The 26057-nt window shown below is 41.2% G+C and overlaps 1 protein-coding gene across 3 annotated transcripts in view; it reads right to left on the bottom strand.

Moving 5' to 3' along the window:
• Positions 1–24880, bottom strand: part of MSRA (methionine sulfoxide reductase A) — a 452006-nt gene extending 427126 nt beyond the window's left edge. The window contains exon 1 of one of the 3 annotated variants that reach the window (XM_084624989.1): positions 24384–24880. In XM_084624989.1, the coding sequence (XP_084481115.1) occupies positions 24384–24777 (394 nt within the window). In that variant the 5' untranslated portion in view covers positions 24778–24880. The remainder of the gene's footprint in view (positions 1–24383) is intronic. The other 2 variants (XM_084624991.1, XM_084624990.1) reach the window with 2 other exon arrangements.
• Between the last annotated feature and the right edge of the window lie 1177 nt (positions 24881–26057).

Here is a 26057-nt window from a genome sequence, read left to right as displayed (position 1 = left end):
ACGCAGACCCAGCATTAGGCTGTTTCTCCCTCTGGATCCCTGGGCTCTAGGAGGGTAGGATCTCTGAGGGCTTGTCTACATTACCTGCAGGATCGACGGGCAGCGATCAATCCAGCGGGGGTCGATTTATCGCATCTAGTCTAGACAGGATAAATTGACCGCCAAGCGCTCTCCCGTCGAGCATCTCCACCAGAGCAAGAGGCACAGGCAGAGTTGACGGGGGAGCATCAGCTGTCGACTCACCGCAGTGAAGACATCACGGTAAGTAGATCAACTTATTCACGTAGCTGAAGTTGCGTAACTTAGATCGATCCCCGCCCCCCCAGTGTAGAATAGGCTTGAGTTTCTGTGCCAGGGGGTGGTGGGGGCGGCACCTGGCCTCTGCGGAGTAAGGGTGGGGGAGTGAGTGTCTGGGTCAGGGGGCCCTGTGACTGGGCTCTGGAGGGGATGAGGTGTGAGTGTCTGGGCCGGGGGACACCACAGCTGGCGTCTGAGGAGGAGGGGTGTGAGTGTCTGGGCTGGGGAGGCAGCGGCTGGGCTCTGGGGGGGAGGAGTTGTGGGTGTCTGGCCCCCCAGCTCGGCTCTGTGGGGGAAGGGGCAGAGAAACAGGGTTGTCATAGGGGTTTCTTAACTCTCTGCTCCTGGGGGAAATTTTTTGTGTGCTTGTATTGTTACAAACAGTTGCTGACAGGTATTTTGAAATAAATTACAAAAATAATTGGTGTGATTATATAGTGTTATTTTGACAAATAAAATTTTCAGAATTTTAAAATATTGTGTGCAGAATTTTTAAATTTTTGGTATAGAATTTTTTTTTGCACAGAAGGTGTTGGGAGGAGGCCATAGGGAAGTAGCCCAGGGAGTTGTAGCTGTCGCACAGCTGTTCCTGGAGGCACTCTAGACAGCTACATTCCACAGGGCCCTGGGCTGGCACCTGGAATAGAGGGTGGGCCCGGGTTCCCCCCAAATCCTCCCAACTCCTGGTCAAACACAGGAGGAGTCGACCTGGACTGTGAATTAGAAAAATGGACAAGCTGAGGGCTGCTGTGAAGCTCCAAGGCGAGCAAATCTGCCAATAAGCGCAAGACCCACCAAGGTAGAGGACGAACTTTGTCACAGAAGTTAGACAGAAATATAAAATACTCTTGCTGGAAGTTTGCAGCGTAACACTACTCTATTTCTTAGAATTCAGAAATTTAACACACAAGAACCCCCAAACAGATTGACAGAGCCAGAAAAGTACCCTACTACAGGACAGGCCCAACAAAGAAAATAACAGAACTCCACTAGCCGTCACCTTCAGTCCCCAACTAAAACCTCTCCAGCGCATCATCAAAGACCTACAACCTAGCCTGAAAAATGATCCCTCACTCTCACAGATCTTGGGAGACAGACCAGTCCTCGCTTACAGACAGCCCCCCAACCTGAAGCAAATACACTCCAGAAACCACACAACAAACCACTAACCCAGGAACTATTCTTGCAACAAATCCTAATGCCAACTCTGTCCACATATTTATTCAAGTGACACCATCATAAGACCTAATCACATTAGCCACGCCATCAGGGGCTCATTCACCTGCACATCTATCAATGTGATATATGCCATCATGTGCCAGCAATGCCCCTCTGCCATGTACATTGGCCAAGCTGGACAGTCTCTATGCAAAAGAATAAATGGACACAAATCTGACATCAGGAATCATAACATTCAAAAACCGGTAGGAGAACACTTCAACCTCCCTGGCCACTCAGTAACAGATTTAAAGGTGGCAATTTTGCAACAGAAAAGCTTCAAAAACAGACTCCAACAAGAAACTGCTGAGCTTGAATTAATATGCAAACTAGATACCTTTAACTTGGGTTTGAATAGAGACTGGGAGTGGCTGGGTCATTACACATATTGAATCTATTTCCCCAGGTTAAGTGTCCTCACACCTTTTTGTCAACTGTCTAAATGGGCCATCTTGATTATCACTACAAAAGTTTTTTTCTCCTGCTGATAATAGCTCATCTTAATTAATTAGCCTCTTACAGTTGGTATCGCTACTTCCACTTTTTCATGTTCTCTGAGATATATATATATATATATATATCTTCTTACTATATGTTCCATTCTATGCATCTGATGTAGCCCACGAAAGCTTATGCTCAAATAAATTTGTTAGTCTCTAAGGTGCCACAAGTTTCTTTTTGAGGATACAGATTAACACGGCTGCTACTCTGAAACCTGTCATTAGAATATTGTGCATAAGAAGGAATTGCTACTAGAGGGAGACTGCTCTGTTTGAATCCACAGTGAAAAATGTGCCAACATTTCAAAGATAAATTTGAAATTTGTGAAAGCCAGTGGAAAATCAAACAGTGAAAAACCTATAACATAAACCTCCCAAATTTTTCTACCCAGGGAAGACAGTATGGGTGAAAATTACAGGAGAGGGATTAAGTTGCAAAATGGTGTGGTAATGCAGATATTGGGACCAGTGACATATTTTGCAGAGGTAAAAGGGGAGATAATGAAGAGGAACACTGATCAACAGTTACCAGATAAAAGCTCATTATGGTTACAGGATGCAGCACCTGAAGTTAATAAAGATTGGTTGAAGGTTTTGTTGCCCAGAAAAGGAAGAGGAGGTGGTGCAAGAAGATGATGGCCAAGACAGAGAGCACAAAAGTGCTCCCACTTGGGGTAATCCAAACCACATCAGAGAATACCAGATTCTTCAGAGAAAAATTCAAGAGTATCTTCCCTTCCTGAGCTTTTGTGACCCTGTGCTCTCCATCTCTCTCCAACTGCTCCTTCAGGGACTCCTCCCACTCTTTTCTCCCCTTATCTGTCTATGACCCTTAAGGATCTGTGTTCGGTTTCCTTTTTTTGCCTTCCAATTTATCCTAATCATGGATGACCTGATCCACTCTCACGGTTTCCACTACTACCTCTATACTGATTCCTAAATCTACTTTTCCATCCCTATTTTTTTCTGTTGAATACTTACATCTCTAGCTAACTCTGACACTTCATTGCTATTTGATCTCCCGCTACCAACCCAAACTTAACACGGTGAAAACTGAATTTCGTATCTTCCTCTGCAAATACTCCATCATATATCTGTTAAAAATTCCACTATCTTCTTCACTGTCACTCAGACTCACAACTTCAGTGTCAAGTTCAATTCTGCCCTCTCCATTAGCCACCACAGCCAAAGTGTCACAAAAATCCCATATTTTCTTTCCTTCACAACGTCTTTAAAATCCTTCCTTTCTTCTGTGCATCTACTTAAAAAGCTTGCCCATTCCTGGTCATCTCTCACCTTGACTACTGGAAACTGTTCTCTCTAGCTTTTACACATTACTTCTTGATCACCTACTGTGATACACCAGGGTGCAGTCCAGACCAGTGGTGGGGCTGTGTCAGCCTTGCCTTGCAACTGGGGTAGCGTTCAATGCTCTACTGTTGTAGCTCCCAACCTGGACCACTCACAAACAGTTTGCCAGCATGCAGGTCACTCCCAGATGTGTTTCTGTAGCTGAAACCTGACAGTCACGCTATGGCAGTGACCAGCGTTAGTTAGACCTCAGGGTGACCGCAACAAACTCCCAGTCCCATATTTTCCCTCACAAATGTACGTCTTGTACTGCCCAGCCCTCTCCTGGGCAGTCCAAATATATTAAGTTCATTATTCCTTTGAAGAAATAATGCGGACACAACTTGCTACCCTAAATCGAGTTACGCAGACACTTCAACTTAAACACACTGGATTAGCAGAAACAATAAAACAAAATCTCTCTCTTTGTAGTTAATACGCTTAAGTGAGTACAAGCAATGAGGCATAAGAGTCAGAAATGGTTACAAAAAAATAAAGATAAAACTCTTTCTAGTGCATAACTTAAACTATATTAGATTTAAAGCACAGTTTTTCACTACATGCTTCCAACAGCATTACTGACCAAACTCTTCAGGTCAGGAACCCTCCTCCAGAGTCCAACAGCCACTCCTTTTGTCTTCTCAGGTGCAAAGAGTGAGACGGACAGGGAAAGGAAGGAGGGGTGGGTCTTGAGGAGTGTGTCCCTCTTTTTATAGTTACGGTCCCTTTTCGAAAAGCATTTCCAGCTGAAAATCAAGAGACAAATGGGGTCTGCTGGAGGAAGGAGACCTCATTCTGTTTCTTTGCTAAGATGCAGATCTTTTTGTTTTCTATCCCTTTTATCCTTACCCAGAGACTTTCAACATGTCTGCCTACCACTTCTATCTCAACCTTATTGCAAGTGTATACATCTTTGGTATACAAGGCAACACTTCCTCCCTTTTTTCCCTAACTGTCCTTTCTAAACTAGCTGTAATCTTCTATACCAATATGCCAGTCATAAGTCTCTGATGCCCATTATGTTTGTGATTATTCACTAGTATTTCTAGTTCTTCCTGTTTATTCCCATACCTTTTTGCATTAGCATACAGACATCTACGATGGCAATTAGATCATAGAATCATAGGATCATAGAAGATTAGGGGTGGAAGAGACCTCAGGAGGTCATCTAGTCCAACCACCTGCTCACCCAACTAAATCATCCCAACCAGGGCTTTGTCAAGCCAGGCCTTAAAAACCTCTAAGGATGGAGATTCCACCACCTCCCTCAGTGCTTCCTGAGTTTTTCCTAATATCCAACCTAAACCTCCCCCACTGCAACTTGAGACCATTGCTCCTTGTTCTGTCATCTGCCACCACTGAGAAGAGCCTAGCTCCATCCTCTTTGGAACCCCCTTCAGGTAGTTGAAGGCTGCTATCAAATCCCTACTCACTCTTCTGCAGACTAAATAAGCCCAGTTCCCTCAGCCTCTCCTCACAAGTCATGTGCCCCAGACCCCTAATCATTTTTCTTGCCCTCCGCTGGACTCTCTCCAATTGGTCCACATCCTTTCTGTAGCGGAGGGCCCAAAACTGGATGCAGTGCTCCAGATGTGGCCTCACCAGCGCCGAATAGAGGAGAATAATCACTTCCCTGATCTTCTGGCAATGCTCCTACTAATGCAGCCAAATATGCCATTAGCCTTTGTGGCAATAAGGGCACACTGTTGACTTATATCCAGCTTCTTCTCCACTGTAATCCCCACGTCCTTTTCTGCAGAACTGCTGCTTAGCCAGTCGGTCCCAGCCTGTAGCGGTGAATAGGATTCTTCCGTCCTAAGTGCAGGACTCTGCACTTGTCCTTGTTGAACCTCATCGGATTTCTTTTGGCCCAACCCTCCAATTTGTCTAGGTCACTCTGGACCCTATCCCTACCCTCCAGTGTATCTACCTCTCCCCCACATCTTAGTGTCATCCACAAACTTGCTGAGGGTGCAATCCATCCCATCAATCAGATCATTAATGAAGATGTTGAACAGAACCGGCCCCAGTGCGAACCCCTGGGACACTCCGCTTCATACTGGCTGCCAACTAGACATCGAGCTGTTCATCACTACCCATTGAGCCTGATGATCTAGCCAGCTTTCTATCCACCTTATAGTCCATTCATCCAAACCATACTTTTTTTAATTGCTGGCAAGAATACTGTGGGAGACCGTATCAAAAGCTTTGCTAAAGTCAAGGTATTATCATGTCCACCGCTTTCCCCATATCCACAGCACCAGTTATCTCATCACAGAAGGCAATCAGGTTGGTCAGGCATGACTTGTCCAATGTGAATCCATGTTGACTGTTCCTGAGCACCTTACTCTCCTCCAAATGCTTCCAAATGGATTCCCTGAGGACCTGCTCCATGATTTTTCCAGGGACTGAGGTGAGATTGACCAGTCTGTATTTCCCCAGATTCTCCTTCTTCCCTTTTTTAAAGATGGGCACTATATTTGCCTTTTTCCAATCATCCAGGACCACCCCGATCACCACTAGTTTTCAAAAATAATGGCCAATGGCTCTGCAATCACATCAGCCAGCACCCTCGGATGCATTGCATCTGGCCCCATGGACTTGTGCATGTCCAGCTTTTCTAAATAGCTTTCCCCTCTATTTTCCCTCTGCCATGTCTGGCATGTTACTCATCTTTCTTCTTGTCTGCCTTGAAAAGTGCTTACGTAATACAAATCCATGAAAATAACGAATCACTTTATTTTGGATGTTTGATTATGGGACTATTGCTCAGACAGGAACATTCTCTTTATTCTTAAGAAATTATTTTACTATCCTGACATGTTTTGTCATTTTGAGGTTAAGTTAAGCAGCCTCTCACCTATTATATTCCCGTTGTCAGTTCTTAGTATTCATAATAAAGAGCACCCACCTATGGAACCTACTGCCCCTAATAGCTTTCCAAAGCTTGTTTGGGAGCTTGTTTTCTTGAACCATTCATTTTTGTGATTTCTTTTATTACTGGGTATAGGTCCCTTAAGTGGCAGGACAAAGTCAGCAATAGTTACTTGCTACACAAACCTGGAAACCCCGGATACCCTATCACCTCAGGCATCGGCAATCTTACAGCAGGATTATCTGGCTATTTGGACTCTCTCCTCAGACCCTACGCTACCATCACTCCTAAGTATCTTTGAGACACTGCCGACTTCCTGAGGAAACTACAATGCATTGGTGATCTTCCTGAAAACACCATCCTTGCCACCATGGACGTAGAAACTCTTTACAACAATATTTCACATGAGGATGGACTACAAGGTGTCAAGAACAATATCCCTGATGAGGCCACAGCACACCTGGTGGCTGAGCTTTGCGACTTTGTCCTCACCCACAACCATTTCAGATTTGGGGACAACTTATACCTTCAAGTCAATGGCACTGCTATGGATACCCGCATGGCCCCATAGTATGCCAACGTTTTTATGGCTGACTTAGAACACCACTTCCTCAGCTCTCGTCCCCTAGTGCCCCTCCTCTCCTTGCGCTACACTGATGACACCCTCATCATATGGACCCACGGGAAGGAGGCCCTTGAAGAATTCCACCTGGATTTCAACAATTTCCACCCCTCCATCTACCTCAGCCTGGACCAGTCCACACAAGAGATCCACTTCCTGGACACTACATGCAAATAACTGATGGTCACATAAACACCACCCTATACCGGAAACCTACTCACCGCTATACTTACCTACATGCCTCAAGCTTCCATCCAGGGCACAACACACGATCCATTGTCTACAGCCAAGCCCTAAGATACAACTGAATTTTCTCCAATCCCTCAGACAGAGGCAAACACCAACAAGATCTTTATCAAGCATTCTTAAAACTACAATACCCACATGGGGAAGTGAGGAAACAGACTGACAGAGCAAGATGGATACCCAGAAGTCACCTACTACAGGACAGGCCCAACAAGGAAAATAACAGAACACATACAGCCCGCAGCTAAAACCTCTCCACACATCATCAGCGATCTACAACCAATCCTGGAAAACGATCCCTCACTCTCACAGACCTTGGGAGGCAGGACAGTCATCGCACCTAGATGTCATCTAGTCATTTTTTGAGAAGGCTGAACTAGTCATGTAATACTGTTGGAAAGGATTAGCACGAGAAGTAGGAAGTTCCAATGAAAGTCCAGTTCAGATAAAAGCTGCTAAGTCTGCTGAATGCAAATCTGAACTGTCACAGCTCAAGGCTTTTAAAGTCAGCATGTCCAGACGTCAGTCAAGTGGAGTTCTCTATCCCTTAACTGCAGACAAATAGCAAGAGAGGGGCTGCTACAGAGGGAAGCAGTTGGTCCTTTCCTATGCCTTCCATCATGGGGATATATTTCAAAAACTTGTGCTCTTCTGATTTGACACCACAATGTGATGTTACAACGTAAACAACTTGACAACATGACGCCACATATGCTACATTTGACTCTCATGATCGTCAGATTTTGCTTGGCTGACTCAAACAGGGCTTGCTTGAACATGCTCAGAGGTTTTCCCTATCTGCTTGCCCAGTCCTTATTAGAACCTTTTCTGAAAATTCATTACACATCAAAGTCCTTGCACTAAAGTTTAAACACAGTTGTGCTCTTAGATATCTTTCACTTTCCTACCAGTTCTTGTGGGCAAAACATAGCTACCTGAAAATATTAGTATATCAGTACCTAAAATTCACAGACTTTTGTGGCTGTTATTCAGAGAAACTTTATTATACCGTACACTTTGGGAAACATGTGTGTACCACTTGAGGTAGAATTGGCTAGGCACTGGGGAACCTATTTATAGTTAGCTTGGATTACAGCCAAACTCCACTAATAGTGAAGTGGATTGAAAGTCTCAAATTTCGTAAGTGACGATGAGAAAGGATAGCATAGAAAAAACAAAAAGAATCTAAGATACGGACTTTGCCCAAACTGGGATCATACTATGTCATTTCACGTGTGTGGAAGAAGAAGATGTTCTTCGTTATATGCTGAACAAGAGCTTTGTTTTAAAATTCAAATGACAAATGCTTCAACTTGCACCCCACATCAGACCATGAATTGCTAATCAAACAATTAGGTTTATACACATTGAATATTTTTAATTGGTTCTGCACAGGTTAATATCTCAATCCCTCATTTGCATTTCAAATTATTTTAAATGCTCTTATTACTCAAAACCAAATCTCTAATCTAAAAGCAGCCAGATACAGTATCATGCATGGGATCTAAATTCAGGTCCCAAGCAGAGTCTCCTTCATCCTATAGCAGCAGAGGATGAATTCTTTTCAGAAGCAGCATAGTTAGCCTGTGAGGAAAGGAATTGTCTGCATGGGTATTCAGTGATCCTTCTGGTCACCTGAAGAAGTGGCATCAATGGGCTCCAGAGCAACTAAATCCAACTTCCTTTCCTTACGAAACGATTTAAGGGGAAAATGACAGGGAAAATGGAGGAGAGCCATAAAGTCCTTGGGAGAATGAAGTAAAGAACTATGTCAGGTGAATTTTGAAAATAAGGTCTACAAGAAAAATCAGATGTAAAGTCACTGACTTTTCCCTTAAGACTTCTTAATATGTTTTACATAAGAAACCACATTTGGATGTTGGATTGCTTGCCAATTTCTTCTCTGTCTTGAGCCTTCCCTTTTTGTGGACAGTAATTTAGAAAGTGATAGCCTTTCATCTTCAGCAGTTCCTTAACACCTATGATATCCTGGGAGTTTCCCCTGAGAATTCTAGCCTACTTTTGGGGGTCAAACCATGTTAGAAGGGCTCAAGAGCAATCTCCAGCTGGTTTAATTAGCCATTTTGGTCATGCTAGACCTCTCTAATCTCTAGTAAATTTTCAAGACTATTGACTATGGCTTGCTGCATTGGAGACTACTGATGTGTCTGAAAAATCCCTCCATTTACTTCTAGAATATGTAAATGAAGCTTTCAAATTGGATGAGGATGAGAATTGAGCAGCAACATTGAGAAATTTGAAATGCAACTTCTCCCAAGCTTCTCCCCTATATCCCATTTCGCTCAATGTATATAAAACCACTTATCAAGATCATTTCTGAATACAGTAAAGTATCATTAGCATGTTGATGAAACACAACTATACACCTCTTCCTCTCTGGATCTCAATAACTCAGTCTCCACACTGGAGGCCTGTTCGGATGACATTGATGACTGCATGAGCCAAACATGCACAATTTTCAATTCTGGAAAGATAGAAATCTTGCTAATGGATAAAAGTCATTGTTTCAAAGGGGATTTCTTTCCCTTCGAGTGCCCACTTATTCAGGAGCCAACAGAGAAGCCAGCTTAGTTATAGGCAGCTAGCCATTTGACAGGAAAGAGCTTGTGGCACCCATAGTGCCACCAACTGCCTCACGCAGATATCTGAGATCCTGCCCCCTCCAAAACTGAGAGACACAAAGCCATTGGTTTCATGGGGCCAAAAACTAGCCTTCAGTTAACTACAGGAGGTAGGTATTATGAATAATATATGACTAATAAGAAGAAAGTACTATACTGTACTTTCAATCCTAGTGACTGTTTTACATCTTCCTGTTTGGTTTTTTAGACATATTTCTCAATGCTAAATCAGAGTTATTATTGCTACTTATTTGCATTTAAAAATTAAAATTGGAGGATAGCCTTGACATTTATAAAGTCATAAAGGCTAAAGGTACCCATCAAAGAAAGCACTGAGGGCCCAAACACCAGTTCTGGCAACCAGTAAAAAAAAAATGTAAAAAAACTGCTGACTCACTTTACTGAATGTGTGTAACCATATTATACCCACCCTATGTTCCTTACATTTGCTGACTATAAAGTGACAGACTGTGTAGAAAGCCAATTGTTAACACTATTTAGATTTTAAATGTTATTCTTTTGTTTTTGATTGAATTGCATTGCATATTAACTGCTTGTTCATCACTCTGACCACTATTACAGGGAGCATGTATACAATTAAAAGTATTTATTTATCAGCAGCTTAACTTACTTTAAAAATTGTTTGAGTGGAGTGTGTTTCAGAACAGGCTCCAGTTCCATTCACAGCCCCACACATCAGGACAGCACTGATAACTGTAATAGAAGTGAGTTTCTACAGCTGTGTACTAGATAGGAGGGGGCACCCACAAGAGAATATAAATGAAAGAAGCAAACCCAATAACCCCTGCAGACGACCTATATATTATAATGTTATCTCTGGTGCAGTTATTTTGCTCCTGATAACCTTAAAAAAGCTCTTAGTGTAGTTTGTTAAGCCATATCAGAAAATCATCCACTGATTACAGAACATGAAACACACTTTTTATTTATTTATTTTTAAATGGAAGTCCAACCTTTGGGAAACTGCAGATCCTTTCAAGATATTTTCCTCTGTGACACACAGCCATTTCATTCACAGATTAATGTTGTTTACTACATGTTTGTAAAATGCAATTCCTAATGCAAATATTAAACACATGTAGGACTCAGTCTTGCCCTGTAATTACTTGGTGTACATGAGCTGGGAAATCAGCCACTTGGGCACACACATTCTCTAGCTGATCTTCGAAGATACCCGGGGCATATTTGTATATCTATTTGTTGGGGCACAAATGTGCTTGTATTACAGAATATAAAATTTTCTTTTTCAATATTCAGTGAAAGATTATAAAGGTACATTATTTCATACTACCTTGCCTGCACTGCTCAACTGGAAAATAAGACCTCAAATTTAAAACTATGGGCCAATGCTTATGCAAGGGGTGAATTGCAACTAATAAATCTGAAACTGTATAATTGGAATAAACCTTATTATACAGTCCCCTGTTTTATACCTCATTTTAAACAAGGAATTATTCGTGCTTAGGATTTCATTCAAAGTGGAAATTTAAACGCCAGTTCCTATATACTAATAAAGGTTTGAAAAAAAATAAAAAAGGGGTTAAGAGGTGCAAACTTATCATAGCACTGTAATTCTATACATAAATAAAATAACAGATCAAGACAATAACACTTTCTTATATGCTGCAGAAAAACTTTAATATTAGCAGTTTACCATTGTTCAATATATATCTTGTGACGGGGGCTTGGAGGTTCGGGTAGCCTAGTGGTTAGTGCACCTGACTGCCAATTCCTTATCGCTTTGTCAGAGAGGAAGTGGTAGTAGTGCCTAGTTCCTGACTCCAGGATGGGAGTGTTTGGGCCTCCCCACTGTGTCTGGGCCTTTGCCTTTAAGTAGCACATGGTAAGGCGACCCAGGCCCTCTCTCTCCACCGGGTCCCAGGGCCCTGTGTGAAATAACACTGGCAGGGTCCTCCCTGCAGAGAGTCTAAGTCCACTGCCCTGGGCTACTTCCTACCTAAGTGCCCCTTCAAGACCTGCTAGTTCTTGAAGTGGGTGGTGGTTAGAGAAGACACTCTCTGGGGGCCCTAGCCACTCTGTGATCCCCTCTCAGGCTGCACCTTTTGCCTGGCTTCCTGCCAAAGGATTCTTTTTTCCAGTAGCCTGTCCACCACTCCTTGCCTGGGCTTCTGAGCTCCATTTAACACACTCCTCCAACTGAAAAGTGCTCAACAGGCCTACCTGGGCCCAGTATTGCCTTTTAACCCTTTTGGGCCAAGTGTGGGGTTTATGTACCCCATCACATACCTCATCAAGCCAAACAGGTTTTTCCAAGATACTACACAGTCCTAGACAAAACTACATGAAACCGGCATTAAGGCTGAGTACATATCTGTAACTTAATGTTAAAATTATGACAAGAAATGTTGTAATTAATCCCAAAACCAGTATTACAAACCCAGGAAATTCAGAGTTCAGGTTAAATGGCACAGGAATCCGAACAGGGTAAGATATGGAAATGCACAGTTAACCCACTCAAAGGACCTTAACTCTGCTCTGCCGTAACACCATGCAGTGACCATACAACCAGTATTAGTGCATATATGTTTGTAGTCCCAGAGTGATTAAACTGATTTTTAAAGACACATCACTTTTATTTTATTTTATTTTTGCTCCTGTTGTCACTACAGTGCAGAGCTAATGTTTGGATCCCTTAACTGTGCATTGCCATAACTTAGCCTGTTTGAATTTCTTGAAGTTTAACCTAACTCTGAATCTCCTGGGTTTGTAATGTTTGTTATAGGGTAATTACAACATAACTGCAATGTTTTTACCCTTAAGCTGCTTCTATGTACATAACCTTAACTCCAGTTTAATACAGCTTTTACCTGTGAATTTTTTATTACACTTTTCATACATGAACATTAAACCCAAAGATAATAAAGTGGTTGAATTCCTGCTTTAAGCACAAAAAACTCAGCTCAATCTTAACCTGGGAACTGTAACCAGAATTTCCATCGTATTTCTGAAAATGGTTTTGCACAATTTACTATGCAGAAACCCCGATATTGCTTCTTAGAAAGAGAAAGCACGAGATATTAATGGGATAAGTTAGGAAACAAAATACATAGAAAGATTTCTGGGGAAGAAGTGAGGGGGAAAAGGAGAGAGAAAAAATATAGGAGAGGCAGTACCAAACACAATGTACGGAGAAAGAAAGAAAGAGAAGATATGTGGGACAGAGAAAGAAAAGAGGTAACACACCTCTGAAGACAACTTAGGAAAAGTTACATTATGTGTATTACAGGAAAGAAAGAAAAGGTCAGTACAAAGCAGTAAGGAAAAGAGGATATGACAAAAGTAAGAGAGTTGTAGGTTGGTCAAATAGTATTTGAGGAATGTATGATTTGATGAATTTCCCCAGTATTCATTTAATAATCTATTCAACACATTTATGGTAGTATTCAATTAGCTGGTCAGATAATATTGCTGAATATGTTATTCAGCTAACACCAGAGAAAAATCAATGAAAAAATATACTCAATTTATATTTTTCCTGCTATTTAACCTTTCTTAGCAGTAAGTTAATTTTTTTAATACATTAAAAACACTGATGCTCTTCAGAACAAAAACTGTGTCTCCCTCTGTACTTGGATAGCGCCAAGTACATTCTGAGCAATTCCATAAATAAAATAACAACAGTTGACTGGCAACACAACAGTTAAACACAAATAGTACACAACTGCTTCATTTATTTTGGCTCCGATTCAGCATTGATTTTTTTAAAGGAACTACTCATGGGCTAAAAGTTAGGCACATGCTTAAATACCTTGCTGGATCAGGGCCTTAAATTGCAGGGAACTTAGTCTTGTTAGGGGAAGGGGGTGGAGAAACAGCTAATTTTGACCTTGACAGGTTGGTCCTTGGGCTAGAAGATGTCACACAAACTTTTCAAGCCCTGACACTGAATGCAAAGCATAGTACTAAATTGTGAGATAATGATCTGCCCTAAATAAGAGGCAGTGTGCTGTTGCTCTGTCCCAGGAGTAGCCAAAGAAGAGTGAGGGCTGGTCTATACTGAAAACGTACACTGGCATAGCTACATCTCTCAAGGGTGTGAAAAATCTACCCCCCAATAGCTGTATATATGCCAACATAACCCCCCGTGCAGATATTGCTGGATCGATGGGAGAATTCTTCCATCAACCTAGCTATGAACTCCTGGGGAGGTGGATTAACTACAGTGACAGGAGAACGCCTCCTGTCACTGTAGTGAGTGTTTACACTGAGGTGCTACAGCAGCACAGCTGAAGATGTGCCGCTGTAGTGGCTTAAGTGTAGACATGGCCTGAATTCAGTCACAATTGTGACTAGACTGAGTCACAATCTCCCTCTCAGTACCCTGTTGTTTTGAGAAAGGAACAAACTGTTTTAGGTCTATACCTACCACCACGTATGTTGCCCAGTACCTTTTGGAGGGGTGAGACCAAAGCTATGCCCACTCCCCATCCCAACCTACCTAGAAGAAATGTACTACAACGTGGAGCCTACTTTTTCTCCTATACTGTTATCTGTGATATGGATCGCCAACACAGAGGCATAAGGACCCCTGTGCTGCCATGTTAACCAGGACACAATTTAACCTATAATGTAGTTTTCCTTTACTGTATCAGCACTTACTAGTACTTGTGTATTTGTAATAGCCCATCATCTTAACTTGTATGTTATATGTTAGGCCTGATCCTCAACTACATTACAACAGTTGTATGCACATATGATTCTAGTGAAGTCAGTGGAGTAGCTCTGGTGCTATAAACCGATGCAGTGGAGAATCAGACCCTATTATATTTAAGGCATTCCAATGAAGGAGTTGCCAAATAATGGGTGATTTATATACTATGGTCCAGATTCTCACCTAATCTACCCTTGTACAATGTCACTAACGTCGATTAAGTTACATTGGTATAACTGAAAGTATAATTGAACTCCATATGTCCTGCACTAGTTAGGCACAACAGGGCTTACGTGACAGCAAGTGGAGGCACTCAGCTTCTCCACTATAGTTTTTTGCTTTCTGAGAGTTTGTTACACTCACAGACTTACCTAAATAAATGTAGGGTCAAATTCATCACTATAACTTCTTTGAAGGCAAAATGGAGTTAAAACCATCAGCAAAATGGACCACATTCATCCCAGGTCTATTATACAGTAATATGAAATATTATCCTTTGAAATAAAAAAATCCTGTGTAAATGTAATTCCTGGGTTTACTTCTCATCCTGACAGGTTATGTTTATCAATGCAAGTGTTTGGCCCTTACGTGTTAGATACATGTCTTTCCAAAACCACTGTCACAAGCAGCTATTTAATCTTGCTTATCAAGCCACTACCTTTCACTAGAAATAATTATCCCCCTTTATTCCACAATTTGGAATAAATCTTCAGAGCAACATATATAAATAATCCTCTGAATAAAGGTCCTTTTGAAATCTTTTTTATTTTATAAAGTTAGGGTTTCTGCTTTCTGAGTCTCCTTCAAGCCTTATTTGCATTCAAGAGGCTGCCAGTTGGGTAAAGTTTCTACTCCTTAAGTAATGCTGTTTCCCAGCAACCTGCATTCTGTTGCCAGGGAGAAACCCTGTGGAGAGCTACCTCAGTTATCAGGCCCGCCACAGTCCTGAGGGGGTATGGCTTTGTGCAGGGTTGCTTCATGCCAGTGCACACATTTGAGTGTGAGAAGAATGCTAAGTAGTCTACATGAAACTCCAGAGACTGGAATGAGGGGATTGGTGGGCTTTTTGTTTGGTTGGGTTTTTTACATTTATTTTGGTTTGGTTTGGTCTTGCCAAGGACTTATTAATGAATGACTTAGCTCTTTGTGGTATGCTGTATTTAGAGGTGACAAGGAAGTGAAAGTTTTTCAGCTATGCAGAGTTACCTTGAGAGCTGCATTTGACAGCTGGTTATGCAGTTCTGCAAACAGATACTTTGTAAGTTATTGATCTATCAATGACTGTTTGTTCCTGGTTTTGATTTATTTTTTTGTCTCTTTTGCAGACGTCAAATGCAAAATTCACACAAAATTAGATTTTCATATCTTCTGCAACGTCTTCTAAAACGGAAAGGTAAGAGTTAGCTAAAGAGTCATTCCTTTTTGCCAAAGTCAGTCCAATTTTTAATAATTCTTCAGTTACATGTTTAGCCTGATAAGAATTATTTAATGTTTAGGTACACTTGCCAAAAGCAAAAAAACACAAACATAAAAATGTAAAAGGGAGAGGATGCATGACATACATATTTCTATTGCCACCACTATTTTCAAAAGAAAATATTTCATGCATAATCTTAAGAGACATTGCAACCATTCAAAAATTTCAGAAGTCACGTCTTTCAAATACTAAACAATTGCTAAAAACAAGGTGCCATAGCAAAATGTAATGTCACTTTACATCCTTTCTCATCTGGATCTCAGCATGCTTGATTAAACTATAATGAAAATGTAATAAACGTATAGAAATCAATGGATCAAAAATGCAATAAATGAGGGTCATTCTTTAAAATGAAGAGATAAGCAATTCCCTCTTCTGATGAACTGGAAAGGAAAATTGAAACTTGAGAAATACAATACACAGAGTCTATTAACTTGATATTCGTCATACCTCTGAATTGTCCCTCCTGTGGGGATATCCCTTCTTTTTTACCTATATTTAGTACAACCCCTTATAAAAATGGGGTGTCAGTTAACAATTTATTTACATGAAAATATTGAATCAAGCAACTGAAGCTATAGAAAATGTTAAAGAAATTAATTTTACTAAATCTTAAACTTCCTTCATTATTGTTTCTCTTCCATGCCTGATTCTGAAGCATAATTTCACACTGGAACCTACATTTGGGTCATGACAGGTTGCAAAGTTACAGTATGGTAATACTGAATCAGGGTGTTCATTTTTTCCATAGTCAACAGGATTTTTTTAATCATCTTAGGAAAAAAATAGCAAACATTTTTCTTTTTCCTTTTATTGCTCACATTACGAAAGACCATCAGATATATTCACAGACTTCATTCAACAGTTCCATTATAAAATCTTACTTTTTATATAATTTAGCAAATTCTCAGAATTGTTATGTTGACACATTTTACTGATGTTATGAAAAACCATTAGATTTATTCATATTTAATTCAGCAGTTCCATTACAACATCTCACTTTTTTATATAACAAATTGTCAGAATTGCTATGTTGACACATTCCCCAAACTAACAAAATGATATAAATCTTTACGCACTAGATAAGAATTAGGGGCCAGATCTACTCTACACTATGGCCTCTTTGAAGGCCCAAAACAGTAAAGCTGCCTTAAATGGGCAGCTGGAGATTCCCCTGACATGTTGGAAATTCCAAATGTCATAAAGCCAGCATATCCATCTCAACACCATACTCTCACTCTTTATAGGAAAGTATTGGAGATTTAAGGGACATGGTCAGAGTTCACTGAGCTCCAGCGTTTCCTGCCAGTGTAATGGCCCCTATGCCATTACAAGCCAGTGTAAATTAAAGCAGCCCTGAGGACTCAGGTATACTCATCTTTACATTCCTCTCTTCTCAGACGCAGTGAGCAGAGTTCTGGCCTTTATACTTCAAAACAGATAGGCAATCTTTTGGGGCAAACTGATTGCCTATTAATGCAGAAGGAAAAGACATGAAATGACCTCAGTCTAAGGAAATGAGTTGTTAAAGAAAATGATATTAAGAAAATTATGTCCTCTTAGGAATATCATTCCTCTGATATCTGATTCATTTCTAGTGATATATGTTGCTAAAACTCATTTGAACCTTCATAGCTTCTAAACATGGCATAAGGTAAATCAATGGCTCAAAAGTAGAATTAACCTTTTCAAATGTAGTGGAATTTGTTTCGTTTTTTACCCACTTGTTATAACAGATTTCCCTCTCCCATTTACTTTTCTTTTGCAGTCTCAAAATATATACTATATTAGCTTGCTGATTGGTTGAGTTTGAACTAATCTTTTTGTTGGCAACTGTAAAGGCGTTAAGTAGGGGATTTGGATATCCTGTCAGACACCCACATTTGATAACTGGGCTTTCTGCATTTTCAGCTGCAGGCTTACTTGTAGCATCTCTCTCTTGCTTTCTGATTATACTATCTACAAAGTACAAAAAGTCTCTTTCACATGAAGGGGTTGAAGAGATAATGCAAAAATTGCCAATCTTTAAATAATAGCATTAAACCAAATAAAATACTACTGACCACTTTTTACAGCTGCCAGCAAAAAAAAGAAGTTATTCAAACTCAAGCAATCAACAAGCTAATGTGGTACATATTTTGAGATGGTAAAAGAAAGATTAACGGGAGAGGAAAATCTGTTATAACAAATAGGTAAAAGAGCAAAACAAATGCCACTACATTTTAACAGATTAGTTCTATTTTTGTGCCATTAATTTACCTTACAGCGTGTTCACAAGCTATGAAGGTTCAAATGACTTTCATCAACATGTATCATAGAAATTAGCCAGCTATTGGAGGAATGATATTCCTAAGAGAACATATCATTTTCTTTAAAAATTCTATATGAAATGAACCAAATCTAAGGAAATTAGTATCTTTTCCTTTCTGCATTAAAATGGAATAAATTTGTCCCAAAAGTTTAGCTACCTGTACTAATGACATCAATGGAATTTACATTGAAACACATGTGCAAAGTTCTAGCAGAAGAGGCAAAAGAGAGTAACCATGTCCAGCTTCAGTCCCAAGCCAAATTCCCACTACTTCTCCAGGGCTAGATGCTAAGGGACCTGCAAGCCAGGAATTCAATCCACAAATCTGTGGGATCTTTGTTTATAATCTGATATTGCTTAGAGCGTTCTTGGAAAGCCTCCAAATCTTGGGGCCTCCTTAGAAATTTCCCTGTGGCCCTGACCAAACTTATACCCACACGATCGGAAGCCTTTCTCAAAAAAAAAAAAAAAATCAACAAAACAATTTAATGTCATTGTCTCTTGAGTTTAGCAAATCAGATTGAGAAATTAATTCTAAGCATAATTAGAATTCAGTGAGAATTCATTTGATGCACTAAATTCATGTAACACTTCTGAAACAGCAATAAAGGGACAGTCAACTTTAAATCTAGTTAATTTAAAAAGAGTGAAAAGTAAATTCAGGTACTATGCCTATCCATGAGTCTCCCTCCCAATTTCTGTGGTCTGGAAATAACATTTTCCTTTTTTTTTAAATGCTTTTCTCTCCACTGTTGCTTCATGAAAGACTCATAGAAACAATAGAAAACTAAATAATTAATGACAATACAGAGCAGCAAAACTGCCCATACTAAGTGATGTCAAATCCACAAAGTAAACAAAAGTGGGGAGGGAGGGATGAAAAACATTGTCTCTAATTTATACCAGTGGTTCTCAGCCTTTCCAGACTATTGTACCACTTTCAGAAGTCTTATTTCTCTTGCGTACCCCAAGCTTCATCTCACTTAAAAACTACTTGCTTACAAAATCACACATAAAAATATAGAAGTGTCCCAGCACACTCCTACTGAAAAATTGCTGACTTTCTCATTTTTACCATATAATTATAAAATAAATTGACTGGAATATAAATATTGTTCTTACATTTCAGTGTATAGTATATAGAGAGCAGTATAAACAAGTCACTGTCTGCATGAAATTTTCATTTGTACTGACTTTGCTAGTGACTTTACGTAGCCTATTGTAAAACTAGGCAAATATCTAGATGAGTTCATGTTCCCCCCGGAAGACCTCTGCGTACCTCCAAGGGTACGTGGACCCCTGGTTGAGAACTACTGATTTTTACTAATCTTATATGTTACTTGTAACAATAGGTAAATATTTCTGGACAAATTTGTAATTTTTAAGTTGGTTGTGTCCCTTTAAACATTTTATTTCAAATATTTGAAAACAGGGTCAAAATGTGTTGCTGATCAGAACCGTAACTGTAAAATTATATCTTGTTACTACATACTTCTGCTCACAATGGGGTCTATTATCCTTTCAGTGAACACAGTTCATCCCCGGCGTAGTTCCATAAGGCTAGAGTCTCTGTTAAAATATGCCATCATAAATCAAGAGTACGTTCACTGGCTTCAGTGGAATTACCCCAGATTTACATCACTGTCACTAAGAGAATCTGGAACTATGGAGTTACACTAGGGATGAATTTGGCCTACTGTGTGCATATCTGGGTATTTTTATTGTTGTTATTAACTTGTATTATAGTATTGGCTAGAGACTGCCTAGAAATCGGAGAATGGATCACCATTCTTCTCTAAGATTAAAACTGGGAAATCCAGCTGCTGAAATTTAAATGTTGACAGTGAGGAAAAAGTTTTCAAATATTTTTAAATTACAACTGAATAGTTTAATAGCAAATAGAATCAGAACTGCACCACCATCCATCCTTTTTGTTAGGAAAATACTAAGGTGGTTGCCTTTACCAAAAGATGGATTTGCTGCACATGAAAGATACTAGCCTGAAAACAATAGAGACTAGAATCCTGTATATCCCTGGAACAGATTCAGACAAGCATCACTGCAAGATTCCCCAGACCATCAAGCTAATATATCTTAATCCTAAACTTTTAATCCAGTAAAATGTAGAGAATGTCCTTGCTTCAGAGATTGTTCAATTTAGTCTCCAAGTCCATTTAATTCTTGGCCTCTCTAGTGAGATAGCCAAATATGTCTTGGTTGAGAGGAGATATGATTGCTCTCTATAAATATATCAGAGGGATAAATACCGGAGAGGGAGATGAATTATTTAAGATCAGTACCAATGTGGACACAAGAACAAATGGATATAAACTGGTCATTGGGAAGTTTAGACTTGAAATTAGACAAAGGTTTCTAACCATCCGAGGAGTGAAGTTTTGGAATAGCCTTCCAAGGGAAGCAGTGGGGGCAAAAGACCTATCTGGCTTTAAGATTAGACTCGATACGTTTATGGAGGAGATGGTATGATGGGATAACATGATTTTGGCAATTAATTGATCTTTAAATATTCATGGTAAATAGGCCTAATAGCCTGTGATGGGATGTTAGATGAGATGGGATCTGAGTTACTACAGAAAATTCTTTCCTAGGTATCTGGCTGGTGAATCTTGCCCATATGCTCAGGGTTTAGCTGATTGCCATATTTGGGGTCGGGAAGGAATTGGAAGAGGCCCTGGAGGTTTTTCACCTTCCTCTGTGGCATGGGGCACGGGTCACTTGCTGGAGGATTCTCTGCTCCTTGAAGTCTTTAAACCACGATTTGAGGACTTCAGTAGCTCAGACATAGGGTGAGAGGTTTTTCGCAGGAGTGGGTAGGTGAGATTCTGTGCCTGCATTGTGCAGGAGGTCAGACTAGATGATCATCATGGTCCCTTCTGATCTTAATATCTATGAAATCTATGTCCATAAACTAGTTAGATGGCTCAACAAAAGTAAAACCACAGAAATCAGTAGGATTTTTCAGCATGAACAAATCAGAATAAGTTACCGTAGGCAAAACAAAAAATATGCATAACAGAAGTTTTCCTAAATTGGGGCTCATCATGTTTGGCACCGCAATGGGAAGTTCCCTCTTTTCTTTCTCTCCAGCAGCTCCTCTCAGGACTCTTCCATTGAGCACATGCGCAAAGGAAGAAGTAAATGAAGTTGATATTAATGTCTTGATATACTACTGGCAATGAAGAAGTAGTGCCCCTGCATCCTATATCATATAAAGCCAAGTGAAATGGCTGTTTCTGTGATGCGAATCTCTCTACTAGGAACAGGACTGAGACCACAAACAAATGACTAACTAAAAATTATTTCCAGCATTACCTACCTGAACTGATCAGACTAACGGAGCAAGAGTCCTACATCCTACCATTTCAAAAAATCAAACACTAAACGTATTTATAATTGGGGTGTATGTAAGTGTGTGTATATAGTGTCAATTAAAGTATAAACCTCTAATCTACTTATATCAACATTTGATACAATATAGCAACTGAAGATGATTTAATAACTAAACTTTGGTTAGTGAGGATAGCAGAAAGCGATATTTAATTTTACTACAGGGCATGACATTACACTCTAACACATTGTAAAAATCATGTGTAAAGCACTAATTTTCAAGTATGAATTTCAGTTTCTCTACTGTAGTGAAGGAAAACAGCAAAACGTCTGCAAGTACCAAGACTGAGAAAAATTGCTTTAGGCCAAATAAATGCAAGTAGATTACCAGAAAACAGTACTTCATAGAAATTAACAAAGATTCCCATGAAAGAAGAAGGAGAAACTTCAGAAATATATAAGATATCAATTACAGTATGATGATTTCATAAGCCTGTCACAGTCTATGCAGTTTTTAAAAGAGAAAGAAATCTGAAGCAGAACTCCTTTCCTTTTGATTTCTGCATACATTATGACAAAACAGAACCAAGCTGAACATAATTAAAACATCATAGTTATCTCCAGGTCCTCGTAACTTCTGCAAACCAAACCATTTGTACATTCCTCTTGTAATATATTTTGTCACAAGAACCTTATAATAAAAATACATCCTTATATACCTGTCTGTCAGTAACTTTAGAGAAATTAATATAATATACTGTACTGAGTAAGTCTTGATCCTGCATGTTGCTAAGCTTCAACACCTTACAATATCAGGGCCTAAATTAGTAATATCCTTAAGATAAAAAGAAAAAATGTCACAGACAGGGTCAGTTCTCATCCAGTCCTCATAATGAAGGGCCACGGAGTTAAAGAAGAAGAAAATATGGGGTGGATTCTCACCTATTAATGAGGAAGGAGACCACTGGTGGATGAATGGGGAGAGAGAAAGAGACACTGACTGTCAAAATGTACAGAATTTACTCATCAAAAAACCAACACAACTTAGCTTACAGTAGAACCTGGTAAAATGCAACTTTCAATGAAAAATCAGCTAGTTAATAGATTGCCTTAAAATATGGAAAACAAGGCATTTTAAACTGCCAGTCATATTTTACACTCAGCTACTTCCATGCATAGAAATCTGGCCCAAGTAAACTTTATTCTAAATTTTAAAATTTAATTTGCACCTAATTTCTAATCGCATTTACCTTGTTGTAACTTTTACAGTTCCTTGTAGGTCAATGCTGTTATTAAGCACACAGGTACCCAGAATAGATTGATTTAAATCACCAAATGGAAAGCCTTGATTTAAACCATTGATTTAAATCACCAAATGGAAAGCCTTGATTTAAACCATTGATTTTAATCACCAAATGGAAAGCCTTGATTTAAACCATTGATTTTAATCAACTTTTCCATTGGTACTTCAGTTATTTTCAAAAGAAAGGTGCATTTTCCTTGGTTGATATAACCATTAAAGCATGTTGATTTACAACCAAATAGAGCCTTTACACTAAATATGGTAAATATTTTTGATACCTAGGATACGCTATAACTATATACATTTATTTAAGCAATTACATAGCGTATTTTCAGCTTCTTGTTAAGTGTGCATTTTTGTAGATAAGAAAATGAATGATATATTCCTTATTTATTAACTTTTTGTACATATTTGTGTCAAGCTGCATTAACTGTACAGTAACTGGAATTTAATTAACACACAAAATACCACATAACATTTATTTTTATTAAAAAATCCTTTCATGTTTTGAATACATAAATTTCTCTTATCAAAACATGTTTCACATGCACAACTAAATGATTCATTAAACCAAGGGATTAACCGCAGACAGTGAATTAAGCTGATTATTTCAGGACAGTCTTTCGAATATGCCTAAGTGAAAGCGACTGCCGCTTATGTTCCTCTTTGCCTAAGTCTCTTGAAAATGAGAAGGAGTCTCCTAAATTACTCAGGCTGTCCTTCAAACTTTTAAAACTAGTCGAGCTCATCCCCGGCCTCATTTTCATTCATAAACTGGAAGAGAAGGGCAAGTTTTCCTGCATTTTCAACGTCCTATCGATTTCTCAGCTTTGAATGAATTACTCCAAAGGAAGAAAAGCCCGCAGAGGAGGCTACTGCTCTCCAAGGCTGGTTTAGCACGCCAACAAACTCTGGTTCCCGCTGCTTAGCTAGTGACTTCCGCCAGTTCGGTGGTGTGACTCTCTTTAAACTCTCACCAGCGAGCACATCTTGCTTGAACGGTTCGCCACGTGCCCCGTCCCAGGGAGACCCCCTCGAGCCGCCCCTATCCCGAGCGAGGAGGCCTCGGGCGCCTGCCCCCGCGCCCCCTTTCCGCCCCACTTCTCTGAGGCGAGCCAGGGACGGGGCGTCCAACTGCGCGTGCGCGAAGGAGCGCTGCCGCCCCCCCCCTCTCACCGCACTTCAAAAGGAGGGAGGGGAAGCGCTTCAGGCGCATGCGCTCCAGCGAAAGATGGCAAGGAGGAGAGCGCCCGCAGTAAGGCAGGATCAGTGCGCGTGGGCGCTTGTATAACTCAGGGAAGAGGGAGCACAGTGCGCCTGCGCTGACGCCGAGGACGGGTGGGTCAGTGCGCGCTGCGCATGCGCGAGGGTCCACGTTCCTCCTCGAGTCGCCTCTCCCCCGCCCCCCACAGAGATCGTCATCTCGGCGGGCCTGGGTGGGCTCAGTCCGGCGCCTCACCCACCAGCGCGGGGATGAGCCCGGGGACGGGAGCCGCCCTACCTGAGACCCGGATGCTCTGGCTCCGGCCGGGCAGGGCCTCCGCTCTGCTGGGCAGCCGGGAGGCCGAGTCTCCCATCGCGGAAGGCGAGCCGAGGAGAGTACGGAGGAGGCGGCGTGGCGCCACGGTCATCGCCCCCGCGAGCGTCGGGAGCCCGCGAACAGCCGGCCGGCGCGCGCGAGCCGTTGGTGGGTGGCGGGGGGGGGGGCGCGAGAGACCCGCCTCCTGCCGGCGGCTGCGTGGCTTGCACGAGAGGCGCCGCGGTGCCCAGCTTACATAGAAGCGTTGGGTGAGCGCTGAGAGTGTGCGGCTCCCGGGCTCTGCCCGCGGCGGGGGTGTCAGCATGTTCACCCCCCCCCCAGCTCTGCCCGCGGCTGGGGTGTGAGCACCCCCCATCTTCTCTGGAACCACCTCTCAGGTAGTTGAAAGCAGCTATCAAATCCCCCCTCATTCTTCTCTTCTGCAGGCTAAACAATCCCAGCTCCCTCAGCCTCTCCTCATAACTCATGTGTTCCAGTCCCCTAATCATTTTTGTTGCCCTTCGCTGGACTCTCTCCAATTTAGCCACATCCTTCTTGTAGTGTGGGGCCCAAAACTGGACACAGTACTCCAGATGAGGCCTCACCAATGTCGAATAGAGGGGGACGATCACGTCCCTCGATATGCTCTCTATGCCCCTACTTATACATCCCAAAATGCCATTGGCCTTCTTGGCAACAAGGGCACACTGCTGACTCATATCCAGCTTCTCGTCCACTGTCACCCCTAGGTCCTTTTCCGCAGAACTGCTGCCTAGCCATTCGGTCCCTAGTCTGTAGCTGTGCATTGGGTTCTTCCGTCCTAAGTGCAGGACCCTGCACTTACCCTTATTGAACCTCATCAGATTTCTTTTGGCCCAATCCTCCAATTTGTCTAGGTCCCTCTGTATCCTATCCCTGCCCTCCAACGTATCTACCACTCCCAGTTTAGAATCATCCGCAAATTTGCTGAGTGCAATCCACACCATCCTCCAGATCATTTATGATTATCTAGTCTGACCTCCTGCACAACGCAGGCCACAGAATCTCACCCACCCACTCCTGTAACAAACCCCTGACTTATGTCTGAGCTATTGAAGTCCTCAAATCATGGTTTAAAGACTTCAAGGTGTAGAGAATCCTCCAGCAATTGACCTGTGCCCCATGCTGCAGAGGAAGGTGAAAAACCCCCATTGCCTCTGCCAGTCTGCCCTGGAGGAAAATTCCTTCCCGACCCCAAATATGGCCATCAGCTAAACCCTGAACATGTGGGCAAGACTCACCAGCCAGACACCCAGGAAAGAATTCTCCATAGTAACTCAGATCCCACCTCATCTAACATCCCATCAGAGGCCATTGGGCATATCTACCGCTAATAGTCGAAGATCTGTTAATTGCCAAAATTAGGCTATCGCATCATATCATCTCCTCCCCACAGGTTTGGCCTGGAGTCTCCAGGAATTAAAGATGAATAATTAAATATTGTCATGTGATAAAACCTCCAGGAATATGTCTGACTAGAATTGGCAATCCTAGTCCTCCAACAGGTATACCCAGCCAATAAACACACACACACCCATCCCTGGGCTCTGCCTGTCCTAGGGTTGGTATACACCCCCACACACACACGCACACCCTTTCCCAGGCTCTGCCTGTACT

Source organism: Lepidochelys olivacea, assembly GCF_965140295.1.
Source record: "Lepidochelys olivacea isolate rLepOli2 genome assembly, chromosome: 3".
Lineage (NCBI taxonomy): Eukaryota > Metazoa > Chordata > Testudines > Cheloniidae > Lepidochelys > Lepidochelys olivacea.
This window is presented reverse-complemented; position numbering and strand designations above follow the sequence as displayed.